Consider the following 17,411-nt stretch of genomic DNA (forward strand, 5'->3'; position numbering starts at 1 on the left):
ATAACTCCACCACGAGGTAACTTCAATCCTTATAGCATTTCAAGCAACATGGGGAAGGACATATTTGTAATCTGTATATCTAAAAAAATCCCAGCTACGACAACCTCAGGCAACCAGAATCCTCCAGATATGTGTTGGATCGATTCCCATTTTGCTTCCCATTAATCCTGCAGCTTGGTCTGGGGCTGTGAATCATGTTTTCTTAGGTCAGGGGTGTCAAACCCTCAGCCAGTGGTTGGATACGTCACGTGATGATGCAAGTTTGACACCCCTGCCTTAGGTGGACCATACTTCCCTCTTTCCAAGCAGACCCAGTAATGACAAGGTTAATATACCTGGATGGTTGTTACTGGCAAAGGGTAGAACTATAGGTTAGTTTTAAGAACTGTTTAGTGGACAATAGGTAATTTGAGGATGGAATTCCCAAGGAAGGACTGAGCACTTGTTCCTAAATAAAGCTTTTCTGATTTCCCCATAACTTTGTCCCCATTTTTTTGGTTTGTGTTTTGTTAAGACTGAGACAGATTCGGTCTACATATGCAGAAGATCCACCATCCTTCACAAACCCCGTTTAGTAAATTGGCCGTTGCTATGACCTAAAAAGTCTTAGTTGTTTCAAACATAGTTCTGGGCAGCATGGGTGCATTTCTAGCAGCACTCATCCTTTCATCAAATCAAAAGGTCTCTAAAGAGGGTCTCTTTCCTCCCTCAATGATAGAAGATCCCACAGGAGATGCAATCGAGTTGTCCCCATGAAAACTAACAGGGTAGGAAAAAAAGTTTATTCAACAAATTTTATTAACTCTTTTTCAAATTTTAAAAGAATTTTTCCATTATTGTTTGATCATTTCCTTAGCGCAAAATTAATAGAATGACACCATCATGAATCACAAAAAAAACTATGCCGATATTGCATCAATTGGTTGAGCAATCAAGCCTGCACCCACTTCCTCTCCTTGTTTCTGGACTTCCGTGGTATCTGCATAGTGGAATAATTTTTAGGAGAGGCATGCACCTTTGTAGACTCCATAGCACATAGACTGCATCTCCACTTTCACAAGCTGCAGCCTATATTAGACTAAGTGAACTTTATATAAATGTAACGTTCATTAACGTGTACCAGAATGGCCCAGAAATAGGGTAGGCGGAGTAACACAAGCCTGAAATTTCCGCTTGAGCTTTTAAGTAAACCAATCTCACAAGAATGAAATCTGGTGGACACTTTTCAAGTATAAGCCAGCACATTCTTCATTCAAAGTTTTCAAGATTGAAAAGTGAATTAGCAGTATACCATAATAGCAATGCTAAATTCATTAAAAAACATCTTGAGTGATTCTGATTCATTACAAGGCACATGATACAACCAAAAAAAATAGCATCATAAACACCATTACAGCAGGGTCATGTTAAACATGTTGACTCTATTGCTTCCCAATAGGAATTGCTTTTGATAGATAACTTGTTTTTTTCTTTCAAAGAAGCAAATAATTGATCAAAAACTCAGTTTTAAGACAAGAGTTTTCCTTAAATGTTGAATAATCAGGTTTGTCTGTACAAGCTGATTAGATACTGGTACTTGGTAGCCTAGAAGTATGTAAGGGAGGTTTAAAAATCTAAAAAGTAGAGCTTGCATACATTTTATATTTTATAGCCAAACCTTAATGATAAAGACAGGAAAGGAAGACTGATAAATCAAATTGCAAGAGCAGAGAATTTACTCAAAAGCATATTCTCTGTGGTAGTCCCAACTAGCACTGCAGTTCTTGTCCTAAATTCTCCATGCTAGATGAGTCTAATCTTAACATGAGAACTAGAATTGTTTAATGCTATGAAAGTATCACTTCCATAGCTGTGCAGTACTTTTTAGGTAATATCTCAACTGGAAGGACATTATGTCATTCCTGTGCGTAAGATTCCTAGCTACACATTCTGAAGAAATACGTATATTGCCCCATTTCTGTTCTTCAGAATGGTAGAGAAATGAAATTCTATCTGAAAGAAAAATCCCACCAAGGTTCACTTTCCCACACATGTTCAATGTAATTTTAAGTATTAGGACTTTAATGTTTTGGCCAATCACATATCCCAAGACAATCCTTGATGAATATATAATACCACTCAGCATTTCATTTTTTTCACATGATTTTCAATTGCATCTTCAACAATGGTCTCATCTTCGTCAATATTGACCTTGACCTTCTTGCCAACCAACTCAAAAATATCTTCTGGCGGATATCCTTTGGGTTCCCCCACCTTTATTGTGAGCATGTCCAACGTGAGCACGGTGCCTTCTGGGATCCTGACTTTGGCAATTACGGATTTTCCCAACTGCAAAAAAGTGAAATTTAAGTCAGCCAAGTTATTATACAGAGAACTTTAAGACTGAAGTTCCTTAAGCCATTCAAGCAACATAGATTTCAGAGAAATCTGACCTGAAGCAGGAGGTAGAGGAAATGACTTGTGTGCGGTAACATACACAGCAATATTGCCACACACTGTACGAGTTCATTCATGGAATGTTTGCTAAGTTAGATCAGAATGAAAAAGCTATAACAAAATTAAGAAATCTGTTGCATAGTCAAGGATCTGATTCTATCCATTTCTGTCTAGAAGCTCATTTGCAATTGTTGTTACACAACTTCTTTAAAACCATGATGTTGTCTCCCCACAAGTGGTATTCAGCTCTGGACTTAATATAGCACCTGAGCAGCAAGAATACTGACTTTCAAGTGGGACAGAGGTGGAGACCCAACCTTTTGCATGCTTTTCACGTACAGCTGATGCTTAAAGAAAATTGTGGCCATGGTAACAGGATCCTTCTCACTTATAGAATGGTTGCCATAGTGGTATAGATAGTCATATAGCAAACAGATCAGAAAATCGACTGATAAGACTATCACTCTGGCTACGATACTCGCAGTGTGAAAGCTGAACCATTCTTGGAAGTTATAACAATTCAGGAAGTGGATATATTTAATTAAACACTATCCCTTGTACATGACTCTGTAATTAATTCTGCAGCATGACAGTTTTCATAATAATAAATATTAAAAAATAAAAGTAGCCAATGGAGTTATGATCTCCAAATAGCAAGGATAATTCTGGCCACTGCTCTCTTGTATAGCACCTACTCCACACCGACTGATCTTGACGTATCAAGGTAGAACTTTGAAAGGAGGCTATAGGTAGTCCTCGACTTATGACTCAAATGAGCCCCAAATTTCCATTGCTAAGTGAGACATTTGTTAAGTGTGTTTTGCTCCATTTTACGACCTTTCTTGCCAGTTGTTAAGTGAATCACGGCAGTTGTTAAGTTGGTAATACGGTTGTTCGGTGAATATGGCTTTCCCATTGATGCCGCTTGTCTGAAGATTACAAAAAGTGATCAGATGATCCTGGGACACAGCAACTATCATAAATACGAGTCAGTCGCCAAGCATCCAAATTTTGATCACTGGGATGCTGCAACGCTCGCTAAGTGTGAAAAACGGTCATAATTCACTTTTCTCCGTGCTTTGAACCATCACCAAATGAACTGTAATAAGTCAAGGACTGCCTGTATTAGAGAATTCAAGAGCTAGGGCCGAAAGAGAAAAAGCAGAGGAACATTCCTGAAGAAGGTAAGGACAATCATTTTTCACCACCAAGGAATCTGCAGAGATGCCTCAATGCAAACATCAGGAACCCAAATCAATTGAGCAGGTACTTCACCTTTTACCTTAACCCTTATGATTACCCAGCACAGTGGTAATTGTGAAATAGTTAAAGCATTTTCAGGATTTACCGGACGAAGACAGAACTTTCCAACCTGAAGCTAAAAGAGTTGGGTGGATAATGTAAATAACAAAAGTGGTGCTGCGACATAAGTTTTGCCCCTTTGTATGTGCACTGTGACATCACATGCTGATACAGAAGGAGTAAGCCTTGCATCACAATAGTAGGATGCCTCTTTTTATCATTTTGGCAAAGGAGTCAATCCCATGAGCATCTCTCTCCCTAAGCCTGCAGGGCTCCATACTGGTGGCCAAGTACCTATATATTTTTTTAATATGATAGAAAGGGAAAATAAATGTACTGGGATGAACTGCATGAACTGTAGTTAATTTTAACTTTACACTGAACAAATTTAGCGTTTTTCCTATTTTCAGTTTTACATTTGTTTTGGCTTTGCCTGCTTTTGGTGATGGAGCCTTGACAAATCGAAAGCCAAGGATTGATCCAACAAAGCTATACAGCCCTAAACGAGGGAGATAAAGTTAGGGAGCCCTCCCTGCCAAGCTGTTACTGCAGAATAATTGCTGCAAGGTTCCTACATTCCAATTGTGCAATCTGTTGCCCAGCAACCAATTATGGAGAACTTTTATGACTTGTTCCCAGATCAGCATTTACTAATTCTGGTGTTTGTTGTTCGTTGTCCAAAATGATCACATCTAGTAGTTTTCAAGGTTCCAAATTAACATTTATGACAAGTTGGGATTCCATGACAGTAAAACTGCAGTAATGAATATATATGTATAAAAAAAAAACCCAGCCCTGCAGTTCAAATCGCAAACAATGCTTTGCCCATAGAAGTAGTTTGAACACTATATAATGAATCTGTGGCCAATACAATGGAACAGCAAACACTTTGGAATTGGCTGATCAGGAAAAAGTCTTGGTTTTGAAATTGTACAGCCAAATGTGTACTATTCCACCTTTCTTCCAATAAACTTAAAGTGACATACAATACAGAGTTCCCTGACCACTTCTTACCCAGGCACAAATCAGATCCACCTTGGTTTAGCTTCAGCAAGAGAATAGTGATTGCGGTCACAAGGCAATGCCTAATGCCCATGAATGTATGTGTAGTTTTAGATGATTAATATTAAGGATTTTGGCTCTGAAATTTGCAGATGTTGTTCAGTTAACAGCTCCTACTTGACCTAAAGCCTAAGGTTTATAATAAGGAATAATGGTAGGCAGAAATACCTGTGGGAATCAGACTTTCTCCAGAATGAAAGCAACATCACACTGCAAGTTCCAAACTCCCTTGAACGGGGGTGTCCAAACTTGGCAACTTTAAGACTTGTGGACCTGTGCTTTGCTGGCTGAGGAATTCTGGGAGTTGAAGTCCACAAGTCTTAAAGTTGCCAAGTTTGGACACCCCTGCCCTTGAATCTGCATGTGATGGCAGGAGACAGGTATGACTAGGGGATAGGTTGCATTTGCTGCTTCCATCATGGGATGCTCAATTGTTCACCCCTATAGATACCTCTGCTCTGAGCTTTCATTTAGCAATAATTGGAAAGTTCCGTATCCACCTCCTTGGTACCTGACCAAATCAGGCAGGTCTACTTGTAAGAGGGGTAAGTCAACGGCTTACCCTCAATCATCCAAAAAACAAAGAATACAATTCCTGGGAAGAAGGTCTTTCTGCCTTCAAGGAATTACCTTTTCATTGCAAGCTTCTTCACAAGTCAAGAGCTGCTTGATCGGTGATCCCATGGCTTTCTCTACCATCCGGATGCTTCTCACCAATTCTGCTAACTCTTCGGGCTCCAGAGATGCTTGATGGTCGCTGCCTTTCCAGGTCTTGTCTAAAGTGATGTGGCGCTCCAATATTTTGGCCCCCATCGCTACTGCAGCAATAGAAATGGCTATCCCAGTCTCATGACCTGAATAACCAATAGGGATATCTGGGAAGGCTGAACGGTATTCCTACAATGACGATAAAATTGACCAGAAATTACCAATGCAAAGCGGTTTGGCTCACTCGTGTTTAATATGAAAGTTTTTGTGTCACAGTCCAACACAAGCATTCTCATCAGAAAAAGTAGAAGTACCTTTGCAGCAGTGGTGAAATCCAATTTTTTTTACTGCCAGTTCTGTAGCTGTGGCATGGTGGGCATGGTGTGGCTTGGTGAGTGTGGCAGGGGAAGGATACTGCAAAATCCCCATTCCCACCCCACTCTGGGACTAGCCAGGGGTGGTATTTGCCGGTTTTTTGAACTACTCAAAATTTCCACTAACGATTCTTCAGAACCTGCTGGATTTCACCCCTGCTTTGCAGGCTTACACTACATAGAAAGTTCTCCCATTCAAAGCATACCTAGCCCTCAGCTGGCAATCAAAATTGTCTTGTAGGAATTATCACAGCTATATTCTCCTACAACACTCCAGGCATTATTCCTCACTGACCGTTATGACACGAAGATTTACATCTTCAGGATGAAGCGGGTAGGCACTGGTGCACTGAAGAAAACAGAAATTTGGATTGATGGGTTTCACCAGCTTGTAAACCTGCTGCATTGTGCTCATCGACTGCATCCCACTGGAGATCACCATTGGGCGACCTGGAATGAAAAGCCAGGGCAGCATTTTTAATTTTACAAAAGACTGACTTCTACAGGCAAGTTATATGAACTGATACACTATCAATTAATAATCTTATTATTAAATACATCCTCCTTTCCGTATGGATAGATCTGAGTCTCAACTTGTTTACCACATCATTTCTTTTCCCAGAAGTAATGTGGCTCCATTTTGTCTACTCCACAATGCGGGTTTGAATTCTCCCCATTATTTTACACTCCAAATTGGCACACTTGAATAAACTTTCCTATTCTGCAAGCAAGAAAGGAGAATGAAATTTGTCAACGAAATTTTAATTATATTCAAAACATTCCTAAATGTTTGTCTCCTAATTTTGTGTCCAAGAAGACAGGATAGACATGTTTGAGGGAGTCCATGGAGAGAAACCTTTCTTTGAAGAATATTATTTGTATTATAACCATCAATCTTTACTGTAAACAAAACAAAACAAAAACAGAACAAAAACCACCCATAAAAAATGATGTACTACATTGTGGGCATTCAGAAAAAGGGGAGGGATGTTTCACAACATGAGACAGTATGGAAAGCTAGTTTTAGATCTTCCTGACAGTGTAATAGCCATCTTTTCTTGAGTCAAGGCTTACCTCAAACACCTCAGTGACAGGCCAAGGACCAAGCCCAGCCACACAGTTAACTACGACCTAAAAATGGATGGGGCTAGGAAAAAGATATGCTTCATTTAAATTCACCAAACTAATGAATTACTGTTAAAGTTACTATTTCCTATGCATCTGCTCCTTTTTTGAGTGTAAAATGACCATTCAGTAGCAGAATCCAAATCAGTGAAGTAGGTAAACACTCGTGCTCTACAGGGAGAAGCGAGGCAAAACCACCAACATTCAAACATAATAATAAAAGCAAATTATATTATTCTTTTGGGTGAATTTTGTCATGGTGGGCCCAGTTACTGAGCGGTCTGCTGAGAATCAAAAAGATGGCTTGGAGAATTGCATCTTCTCTGTCAAGTTCCTTGCTATGGTATATCTACTGTGTTTTCCCCAAAATAAGACCTTCTCTTATATTTTTTTGCACCCTAAAATAAGTGCTTGGCCTTATTTTCAGGAAGGTCTTATTATTTTGGGACGCGTGGAGCAAGACGGGGCTCCTTTTGCCGTCTTACCTGATTTCCAGCTGTTTCCCTAACCCTAACTACAGGAAACGGTGGGGACCAACTGCGCATGTGATTAAATATTTTGGGGAGGGCTTATTTTCGGGAAAACATGGTATTAGATTCTGGGGAAAAAGCACACACCAGTATCTTCCAATGATTAAAACCAAGGCAGTTGCAGATACCAGACATATCCTCCCCTTTTGACATTTATTTCCTGCAGTTCTGGCAGGAGTAGCCTTTGTCAGCTGCAGTCCCTTGTCTGATCAATCGAAGGACCAGATTTATTCTAACTGTTCTATTCTAAGCTGTTCTCTGGGGAGTCCAAAACATGGAAAATAAAATGCTCTCACATACCCATCACATCCAAAAGAAAGAAAGGAGGAAATAATAAAATATTATTTTAATCTTTTAAGTAAATTAATATTATCCTTTAGATGCGATAGATAAGTCAACATCTAAAAATATTTGGGGTCCAAAAACAAGTCTCCTACTTGGTGCCAAAGATGATTTGGCCTTAATTCTCCTCTCTCTCCTTAATTTTACCAGGCTCAAGGTTGACTCAGCCTTCCATCCTTCCGAGGTGGGTAAAATGAGGACCCAGATTGTTGGGGGCAATATGCGGACTCTGTAAACTGCTTAGAGCGGGCTGTAAAGAACTATGAAGTGGTATATAAACCTAAGTGCTATTGCTATAATTATTTCTCTTTCTATCTCAGTCTCTCTCTCTGTCTGTCTGTGTGTGTGTGTGTGTGTGTGTGTGTGTGTGTGTGTGTGTGTGTGTCAGTCAGACAGAGACAGGCAGGCAGGCAGGCAGAGGTGGCTGCGTATTTTATGGGTTCTTTGGACACAAGAGCATGTGAATCCACATTTATATATACAAATAAAAACAGGCGGTTGCACATCCATTATTTTCTCTGCTCTACTAAATTACCTTTTCGGGCTGTCTTCTCCAGGTATGGGAAATTATTTGTATCCCCGGACCCGACTTTAAAAAATGGAACATCCAGTTCGTGTAGAAATTCTACAGCCATCTATTGAGAAAGACACACAAAAAAGCAAAATCAAAACCAAATCTCCAACTGGATGAATGGGCCCACTAAAAAATTAAGAGAAGGATTAAAAGGCAATTATAGCCATACCAAAATCATGAAAGAAAATTTGCTAAATACGTTATCAGTTTCTTCAACACAGCAATCCCTAGAAAGAGTTGGTTTCTTTGATCCACAGTACAGCTCTTGATGTTATTCAGTGTTAAACATTTATCAGTTTTTATCAGTATTTTCTGAAGTCAAAACACAAGAGGCTCTGAAACTCTAACTCCACTTGTTAAAATCCCCCTGTAATATATTCTGCTATTCTCTCCCCTGTGGGAAGAAAGACTAAAGGTGCTGGGGACAAGCAGATGAACCCTAACCCTAACCCTAACCAAAACAAGGAAGAGGCAAGAAATTGAGTCTTAAGTAATGTCAATAAATTCTGGGATTGCTGTTATAGGAAGAGTCTCTGGCCCCCTTTGTGTGGGCAAGCTCAGAAGCTGAAGCTCCTTTTAAACCTCAAATTCCAAACTCACAACTTTCTTACCTCATCCATGCCGGATGCCGTGAAGAAAATGCCAATCTCCTTGGCGTAGCGTTGCAGCTCTCGGTACTGATCGTGACTGAACTCCAGGTGGCGCTTGTGTTCCCCGTAGGTTCTCCCCCAAGAGTGTTTGGAGGTGTATGGCCTCTCCAAAGCTCTCCGGTTGAATTTGTGCTCCAATTCACTTTTCTGGAACTTGGCACAGTCTGCTCCGCATTCCTGCAAAGAGACAAGCCCAGCAAGACTTTCATAAGGCCGCTTTAACCCGCCCACCTAACAACAAAGACTGCGACAGGTCCCGCTCTGTGGGATATGCAGTAAGCTGTATGTTTATTTTATTAAAACATTTATATAGCCGCCCATTTTATAACAAACTTCGGGCAGCTCCCAATCAATAAGTAAAACAACATAAAACCCATACTAAACCAAGCACATTAAAAGCAAACACCTGGTGCCAAGTCAAACTGCACGATTCCAATGTGCAGTTACCTCATCTTATCTCAGAACTTAGGGGGAAAAGTAAAGTAAGCTTTACAAAAAGCTAGGCAGGTAGAGGCCTGCCAAACTTCAGGGGGCAGAGCATCCCATAGAGCAGAGGCTGTTACAGAAAAGGCATTCTTCCTAGCTCCCATCAGATGACAATATTTAGAGGAAGGGGCTAAGACTGAGATGGCGAACCTATGGCACGCGTGCCACAGGTGGCACGCGTAGCCATATCAGTGGGCACACGAGCTCAGCTCCAGCGGGCATGCGCGCAGCAGCCAGCTGATTTTCGGCCTTCTGGGCCCACCAGAAGTTGGGAAACAGGCTGTTTCCTGCCTCTGGAGGGCCTGGATGGTGGTAGGGAAGGCCCATTTTTCTCTCTCACACCTGGCTCCAGAGCTTCTCTATGAGTCTGGGGAGGGCGAAAACTGCCTTTCCGGAGGCCAGAAATGGCCCATTTACTAACTTCCAATTGGACAGAAAGTGGATGTTTTTTGCTGTCCTCAACCTCCAGAGAAGTTGGTAAACGGATCGTTTCTGGCCATGGCATGCCAGGAGCGGGGTGTGTGTGTGTCACGTGCGCATAGAATTATGGGTGTGAGGAAGACGACTTCCGGTATCCGGCGGCAACGGACATCTGGAGGTGCCTCTCCTGCCTCCAGTGTCCGAATCCGGCCGCCTCCGAGGCCCTTAGGGGCCAGGTGTTCCGAAAAGGACACCTGCCGCACGGACGGCTCGCCAGGGGTCTCCCAGCCGACATTGCTTGGCGGACGGCACCCTGAGAAGTCCCTCTCTGTGAGAGCGCACGGGTCGGTGGGAGGCATGAGGTAACAGCAGGCGGTCCCGTAAGTACCCAGGCCCTAAGCCATGGAGCGCTTTAAAGGTAGTAACCAAAACCTTAAAGGATCCTTCCCCTGCCACGCCCACCAAGCCATGCCACACCCACAGAATCGGTAGTAAATAATTTTGAAACCCACCACTGATGGGCATACTTAAGACTTAGAATAACTTTATTGTCACTCTAAATGTACACTAATTGGCATACATTAAAATGGCATGTTGTTGCATACAGCTCTCAAAGGGTCAACCTCCAATATACACTATGTACACATGACAAGCGAACAAATAAATAAGGGCATCCATCACAGCACAATGCTGTGCTTGGACTACAGATGGATAAAATGTCTTATTTCCTTAGGTTTCAAAATCTGGAAGAAGTGGACCAAGAAGACTTGAGAGATGTTGTGACTAAACTGTTGGGAGAATTTCTTGGGAGAGGTGTTGACTTTATGAATTGGGATGTGGATCGAGCTTATAGAGTTAATTCAAAATATGCACGCACGCATGCAGTTCCTAGAGAGGGTCATGTCAAATTTGTGAGAAGAGGCGAGATGAAATTCTTAGAAAACATAGGAGTGGGGCACTGACTTATAGGGGCAGGAGATAGCCATTCTGAGGCAGATTCCCAGACAGGTCGTGAAATGAGAAAGAAATATTACTTTTGTCAAGCAAATTGTACCAGAAGGAGTAGGCTTCAGATGGCTGATGCCAGAGGGATTGATGATTTTCCGGGAGGGCATTACGAAAAAAATTAGTACAATTGCGGAGGCTGCGGCCTACGTGGAGGAACACAAAGCCCTCCTGGAATTAGATGACCCAGGAGTTGAAGAAGGGGAGGTTATAGACCATGGGGAGGAGGCGGCTGCCGCTGTTGCGGCCCTGGAGTTGGGTCAGGCTGAACCCAGAGTTCTGAGATCCAAAACTAGGAAGTGACAATGATATTTGGTATTGTGTTGGTTTTCCTTATTCTCCTTTGTATGATATTCTGATTATTCTTGACCCTTCTTTATTGCGTATGTAAAGATTGATAAACTTAGCTACTTCGTATCACCTGCTTGCCATATGGCTGTTGTATGTGTTTAAAATTTTGAGTAAAATTCTTATCTTGTATAAGAAAAATGAAAATTTACCATACCTGATATGTATTTGTATAAACCTTTTTTGACCAATAAAAACTTTTTGGATAAAAAAAAGAATTATGGGTGTGAGCACACTCACGCTTGACCTCCCCTGCCCCCCTCCTCTGAGGAACAATGGTGGCGTCCAGCTTCCGCCTTCACTATGAGAATCTTGATGACATCACTTCCCTTGACTTCCTGGTTGACTAACTGTACTCTGGACTCGTTGCTCCTGTGAGTGCCCCTGGTGGATCCGGAGGAAATTACAAGGATACTGTGCTTGCCTGAGGATTTTAAAATTTTTAAATGGCAAAGGTCAGAGACCAACTGCTGGAGAAATGGAGAATTTTGGAAAAGTTATCTAATATGGACAAGAAACTGGATGAAATAAGAGCAGAAATTGTGACTATCCAAAAGGATTTTAAAGGACACTCAACAAGTCTCAGCAGAAAACAAGCAGAAAGTGGAAGGTCTGGAGGGAGAGATGCGGGCAGTGCAGAAAAGAGAGGAGGCGACAGGCAATGCTGTGCTTGGACTACAGATGGATAAAATGTCTTATTTCCTTAGGTTTCAAAATCTGGAAGAAGTGGACCAAGAAGACTTGAGAGATGTTGTGACTAAACTGTTGGGAGAATTTCTTGGGAGAGGTGTTGACTTTATGAATTGGGATGTGGATCGAGCTTATAGAGTTAATTCAAAATATGCACGCATGCAGTTCCTAGAGAGGTTCATGTCAAATTTGTGAGAAGAGGCGAGATGAAATTCTTAGAAAACATAGGAGTGGGGCACTGACTTATAGGGGCAGGAGATAGCCATTCTGAGGCAGATTCCCAGACAGGTCGTGAAATGAGAAAGAAATATTACTTTTGTCAAGCAAATTGTACCAGAAGGAGTAGGCTTCAGATGGCTGATGCCAGAGGATTGATGATTTTCCGGGAGGGCATTACGAAAAAATTAGTACAATTGCGGAGGCTGCGGCCTCGTGGAGGAACACAAAGCCCTCCTGGAATTAGATGACCCAGGAGTTGAAGAAGGGAGGTTATAGACCATGGGGAGGCGGCTGCCGCTGTTGCGACCCTGGAGTTGGGTCAGGCTGAACCCAGGCAGGTGGCAGCAGAAGTCATAAAACCTTATAGAGACATGACACAAAATGACATCCATTTCTCTGTTCTGAGAAGCTTAATGAAAAATGATGTGCATCTAATCATTCTGATAAATCTCGCAGTCACAGGAATAAAGCAAGTAGGGCTCTGGTTTTTTTCATATTGTTTAGGCATCTTGCAAATCAGCAATCCAACTGATAAATCCCTTAAAATCGATGAAAGGATTAATACCTATTTCTAAATACACCCCAAGGTTCAACATACAGTAGGCAACACGTGTGCTGCACCCTGCCTTGTTCACATATGTTTAATGGGAATCCACACAATTGCCTCCTATTTGTAAGTCTCCCATCTTTTCCAAACTTTTCTGTTCTGGTGGGAAAAGTGGAACAGCAGCGCAACAGGTTCCAGAGATGGAGATGTTCACCTCTTGATTCATTTTTGTTCTATGCTTTATATTGAGCTTTGTTCAAAGGTGACGAACCAAGACCACATATCAGTGAATGCAAACAGGCACATTTAGTTGTGGTTATACTTTTTAGCATTCACAAAACGGTGGTTGAAGGAATTGGGAGAACATTTGGGAATTCCAGCTCCTAGTCCACCCTTAGCCAGGGAAGCTGATCGGGAGACTTTAGCTCTCCTACTGAGCCTTCCTTCCTTCCTTCCTTCCTTCCTTCCTTCCTTCCTTCCTTCCTTCCTTCCTTCCTTCCTTCCTCTTACTTACATCCTTTTTGAGGGGGCGATTAAAATGCACAGCTTCATAAAGGAAAGACGGGATAGAATTCTAATAAACCATTCTACCCAACTCCAATCCTCCAAATCAAATCAGTTCAACTCAGCTACAAGTAAGCCAGCGAAGGCATGAATCGCTGCATCTCCAAGAATCAAACGAAGGTTCGCACCTCTTCCTTTTGCCTCCAACTAAGCCTAGCCATTCACCGTCTCCCGCTTTTCCCTAGAAGCTTACCATCCTCCTCCTTCGCCTTCAGGCTAAGCCCCCACCCCCACCCCCACCCATCCTCCCTAAAAGCCGCGCTCGCGCCCCACCTTGGCCACCCGGATCATCTGCTTGGCAATCTCGAGATCCCCCTGGTGATTTTGGCCAATCTCGGCGATAATAAAGCACGGATGATCTCCGCCGACAAACCGGCCCGGGCACAGCTCAAACTGTAAAGGCATCGTGGCGATGACTGGGGAGCGGGGAACTGAGCCACGGCCGCAAAGAAAGCTCCGCCGATCCAACCCCACCGGTCCAGAAGCGCCCTTTTTGCTCCCTGCACCGAAAACTTCTCACGGCGCATGCGTCCCCCGTGCCCACGCCCAGCAGTCCGAGGGAATGCGGATGACGGAAAAGAGTCTGGCGCTGCGCCGCATCCAATCCTAACGAACCGATCCGAAGCCAATCAAAGCTCTAAGCGTGGCACGGTTCCCACCAGGCGCGCTGGGGATCTGCGCTCCTCTGTGAATCCCAGACTTTGGTGTGTGGTGGGGAGGGAGAATCTTGATGACATCACTTCCCTTGACTTCCTGGTTGACTAACTGTACTCTGGACTCGTTGCTCCTGTGAGTGCCCCTGGTGGATCCGGAGGAAATTACAAGGATACTGTGCTTGCCTGAGGATTTTAAAATTTTTAAATGGCAAAAGGTCAGAGACCAACTGCTGGAGAAATGGAGAATTTTGGAAAAGTTATCTAATATGGACAAGAAACTGGATGAAATAAGAGCAGAAATTGTGACTATCCAAAAGGATTTTAAAGGACACTCAACAAGTCTCAGCAGAAAACAAGCAGAAAGTGGAAGGTCTGGAGGGAGAGATGCGGGCAGTGCAGAAAAGAGAGGAGGCGACAGGCAATGCTGTGCTTGGACTACAGATGGATAAAATGTCTTATTTCCTTAGGTTCCAAAATCTGGAAGAAGTGGACCAAGAAGACTTGAGAGATGTTGTGACTAAACTGTTGGGAGAATTTCTTGGGAGAGGTGTTGACTTTATGAATTGGGATGTGGATCGAGCTTATAGAGTTAATTCAAAATATGCACGCACGCATGCAGTTCCTAGAGAGATTCATGTCAAATTTGTGAGAAGAGGCGAGATGAAATTCTTAGAAAACATAGGAGTGGGGCACTGACTTATAGGGGCAGGAGATAGCCATTCTGAGGCAGATTCCCAGACAGGTCGTGAAATGAGAAAGAAATATTACTTTTGTCAAGCAAATTGTACCAGAAGGAGTAGGCTTCAGATGGCTGATGCCAGAGGATTGATGATTTTCCGGGAGGGCATTACGAAAAAATTAGTACAATTGCGGAGGCTGCGGCCTCGTGGAGGAACACAAAGCCCTCCTGGAATTAGATGACCCAGGAGTTGAAGAAGGAGGTTATAGACCATGGGGAGGCGGCTGCCGCTGTTGCGCCCTGGAGTTGGGTCAGGCTGAACCCAGAGTTCTGAGATCCAAAACTAGGAAGTGACAATGATATTTGGTATTGTGTTGGTTTTCCTTATTCTCCTTTGTATGATATTCTGATTATTCTTGACCCTTCTTTATTGCGTATGTAAAGATTGATAAACTTAGCTACTTCGTATCACCTGCTTGCCATATGGCTGTTGTATGTGTTTAAAATTTTGAGTAAAATTCTTATCTTGTATAAGAAAAATGAAAATTTACCATACCTGATATGTATTTGTATAAACCTTTTTTGACCAATAAAAACTTTTTGGATAAAAAAAAGAATTATGGGTGTGAGCACACTCACGCTTGACCTCCCCTGCCCCCCCCCCTCCTGGCACACAATGGCAAAAAGGTTAGCCATCAGTGGGCTAGGAGCATGCCCACATTATCTGACCTGTCAGATGGGATGGGTTGATGTCCTTAGGGAAATATGGCCTCCCAGGTAGCTTGATCCTGTGCTATATAGTTCATTAAAGGTGATGACCAGCACCTTGGATTGCACCTGGAAAGCCACTGACGCTTTCCCAATGGTGGTATTAGATGGGCATCAGAGCTGGGTTTCAGCAGGTTCTGACCAGTTCTGGAGAACTGGTAGCAGAAATTTTGAGTAGTTCAGAGACCTGGTATTAAAAATTCTGACTGGCCCCGCCTCCATCTATTCTCTGCCTCCCGAGTCCCAGCTAATCGGGAGGAAATGGGGATTTTGCAGTAACTTTCACCTGGAGTAGGGAGGAAATGGGGATTTTGCAGTAACCTTCCCCCAGATTGGGGAGGGAATGGAGATTTTACAGGATTATTATTATTATTATTTATTCAATTTTTATACCGCCCTTCTCCCGAAGGACTCAGGGCGGTGTACAGCCAAGATAAAACAAAACGATACAAAAATATACAATTTAAAATACAAATTAAAAAACTTATTCTATAGTTGGCCTAAAAACTTTAAAAATATATAAAACTAAAAACCCCATTAAAATTAGTAGTAAATTTAAAACCAATAAAATTTAGGCCAGCCCCGCGCGAATAAATAGATGTGTTTTCAATTCGCGGCGGAAGGTCCGAAGGTCAGGTATTTGGCGTAAACCCGGGGGAAGTTCGTTCCAGAGGGTGGGAGTCCCCACAGAGAAAGATCTTCCCCTGGGGGCCGCCAGCCGACATTGCTTGGCGGACGGCACCCTGAGAAGTCCCTCTCTGTGAGAGCGCACGGGTCGGTGAGAGGCATGAGGTAACAGCAGGCGGTCCCGTAAGTACCCAGGCCCTAAGCCATGGAGCGCTTTAAAGGTAGTAACCAAAACCTTAAAGGATCCTTCCCCTGCCACGCCCACCAAGCCATGCCACACCCACAGAATCGGTAGTAAATAATTTTGAAACCCACCACTGATGGGCATACTTAAGACTTAGAATAACTTTATTGTCACTCTAAATGTACACTAATTGGCATACATTAAAATGGCATGTTGTTGCATACAGCTCTCAAAGGGTCAACTCCTCCAATATACACTATGTACACATGACAAGCGAACAAATAAATAAGGGGCATCCATCGCTGTGCACAATGCTGTGTTCTGACCTGCACTAGGCCTCCGGCATCCTCATGAAGGACCCAGCACTCTGCTTAATAACCTGCACGTTTGTTTCAGGGTCACATCAAGGAGAGCATAGGGTGGGAGGTCGTTAAGCAAAACCATCTTGCTTATCAGCCACCACCACCTGCAACCATAATGGGCAGATTCCATTATGATCGTAGGTCAAGGACGCCCTGTTCTTTAAAAGCACCACACAAGATATTATATACAATGTAAAAAGAGAGAGATTATTTCCTCGCTCCCAGGCAGGTGGCAGCAGAAGTCATAAAACCTTATAGAGACATGACACAAAATGACATCCATTTCTCTCTGTCCTGAGAAGCTTAATGAAAAATGATGTGCATCTAATCATTCTGATAAATCTCGCAGTCACAGGAATAAAGCAAGTAGGGCTCTGGTTTTTTTCATATTGTTTAGGCATCTTGCAAATCAGCAACCCAACTGATAAATCCCTTAAAATCGATGAAAAGATTAATACCTATTTCTAAATACACCCCAAGGGTCAACATACAGTAGGCAACAGGTGTGCTGCACCCTGCCTTGTTTACATATGTTTAATGGGAATCCACACAATTGCCTCCTATTTGTAAGTCTCCCATCTTTTCCAAACTTTTCTGTTCTGGTGGGAAAAGTGGAACAGCAGCGCAACAGCCGCACATCTAGGTTCCAGAGATGGAGATGTTCACCTCTTGATTCATTTTTGTTCTATGCTTTATATTGAGCTTTGTTCAAAGGTGCCGAACCAAGACCACATATCAGTGAATGCAAACAGG

General features: G+C 42.7%; 1 protein-coding gene across 1 annotated transcript; it reads right to left on the reverse strand.

Annotated features, from left to right (window-relative positions):
- Positions 1-768: 768 nt before the first annotated feature.
- Positions 769-13,908, reverse strand: NANS (N-acetylneuraminate synthase). Its single transcript, XM_058174095.1, has 6 exons — positions 13,656-13,908; positions 9,065-9,280; positions 8,415-8,514; positions 6,178-6,332; positions 5,431-5,697; positions 769-2,328 (listed from the first exon to the last, which is right to left on the reverse strand). The coding sequence occupies exons 1-6, from the start codon at positions 13,785-13,787 to the stop codon at positions 2,119-2,121; spliced, it is 1,080 nt and encodes a 359-aa protein (XP_058030078.1). The 5' UTR covers positions 13,788-13,908; the 3' UTR covers positions 769-2,118.
- Between the last annotated feature and the right edge of the window lie 3,503 nt (positions 13,909-17,411).

This window comes from Ahaetulla prasina, chromosome 2, assembly GCF_028640845.1.
Source record: "Ahaetulla prasina isolate Xishuangbanna chromosome 2, ASM2864084v1, whole genome shotgun sequence".
Taxonomy (NCBI): domain Eukaryota; kingdom Metazoa; phylum Chordata; class Lepidosauria; order Squamata; family Colubridae; genus Ahaetulla; species Ahaetulla prasina.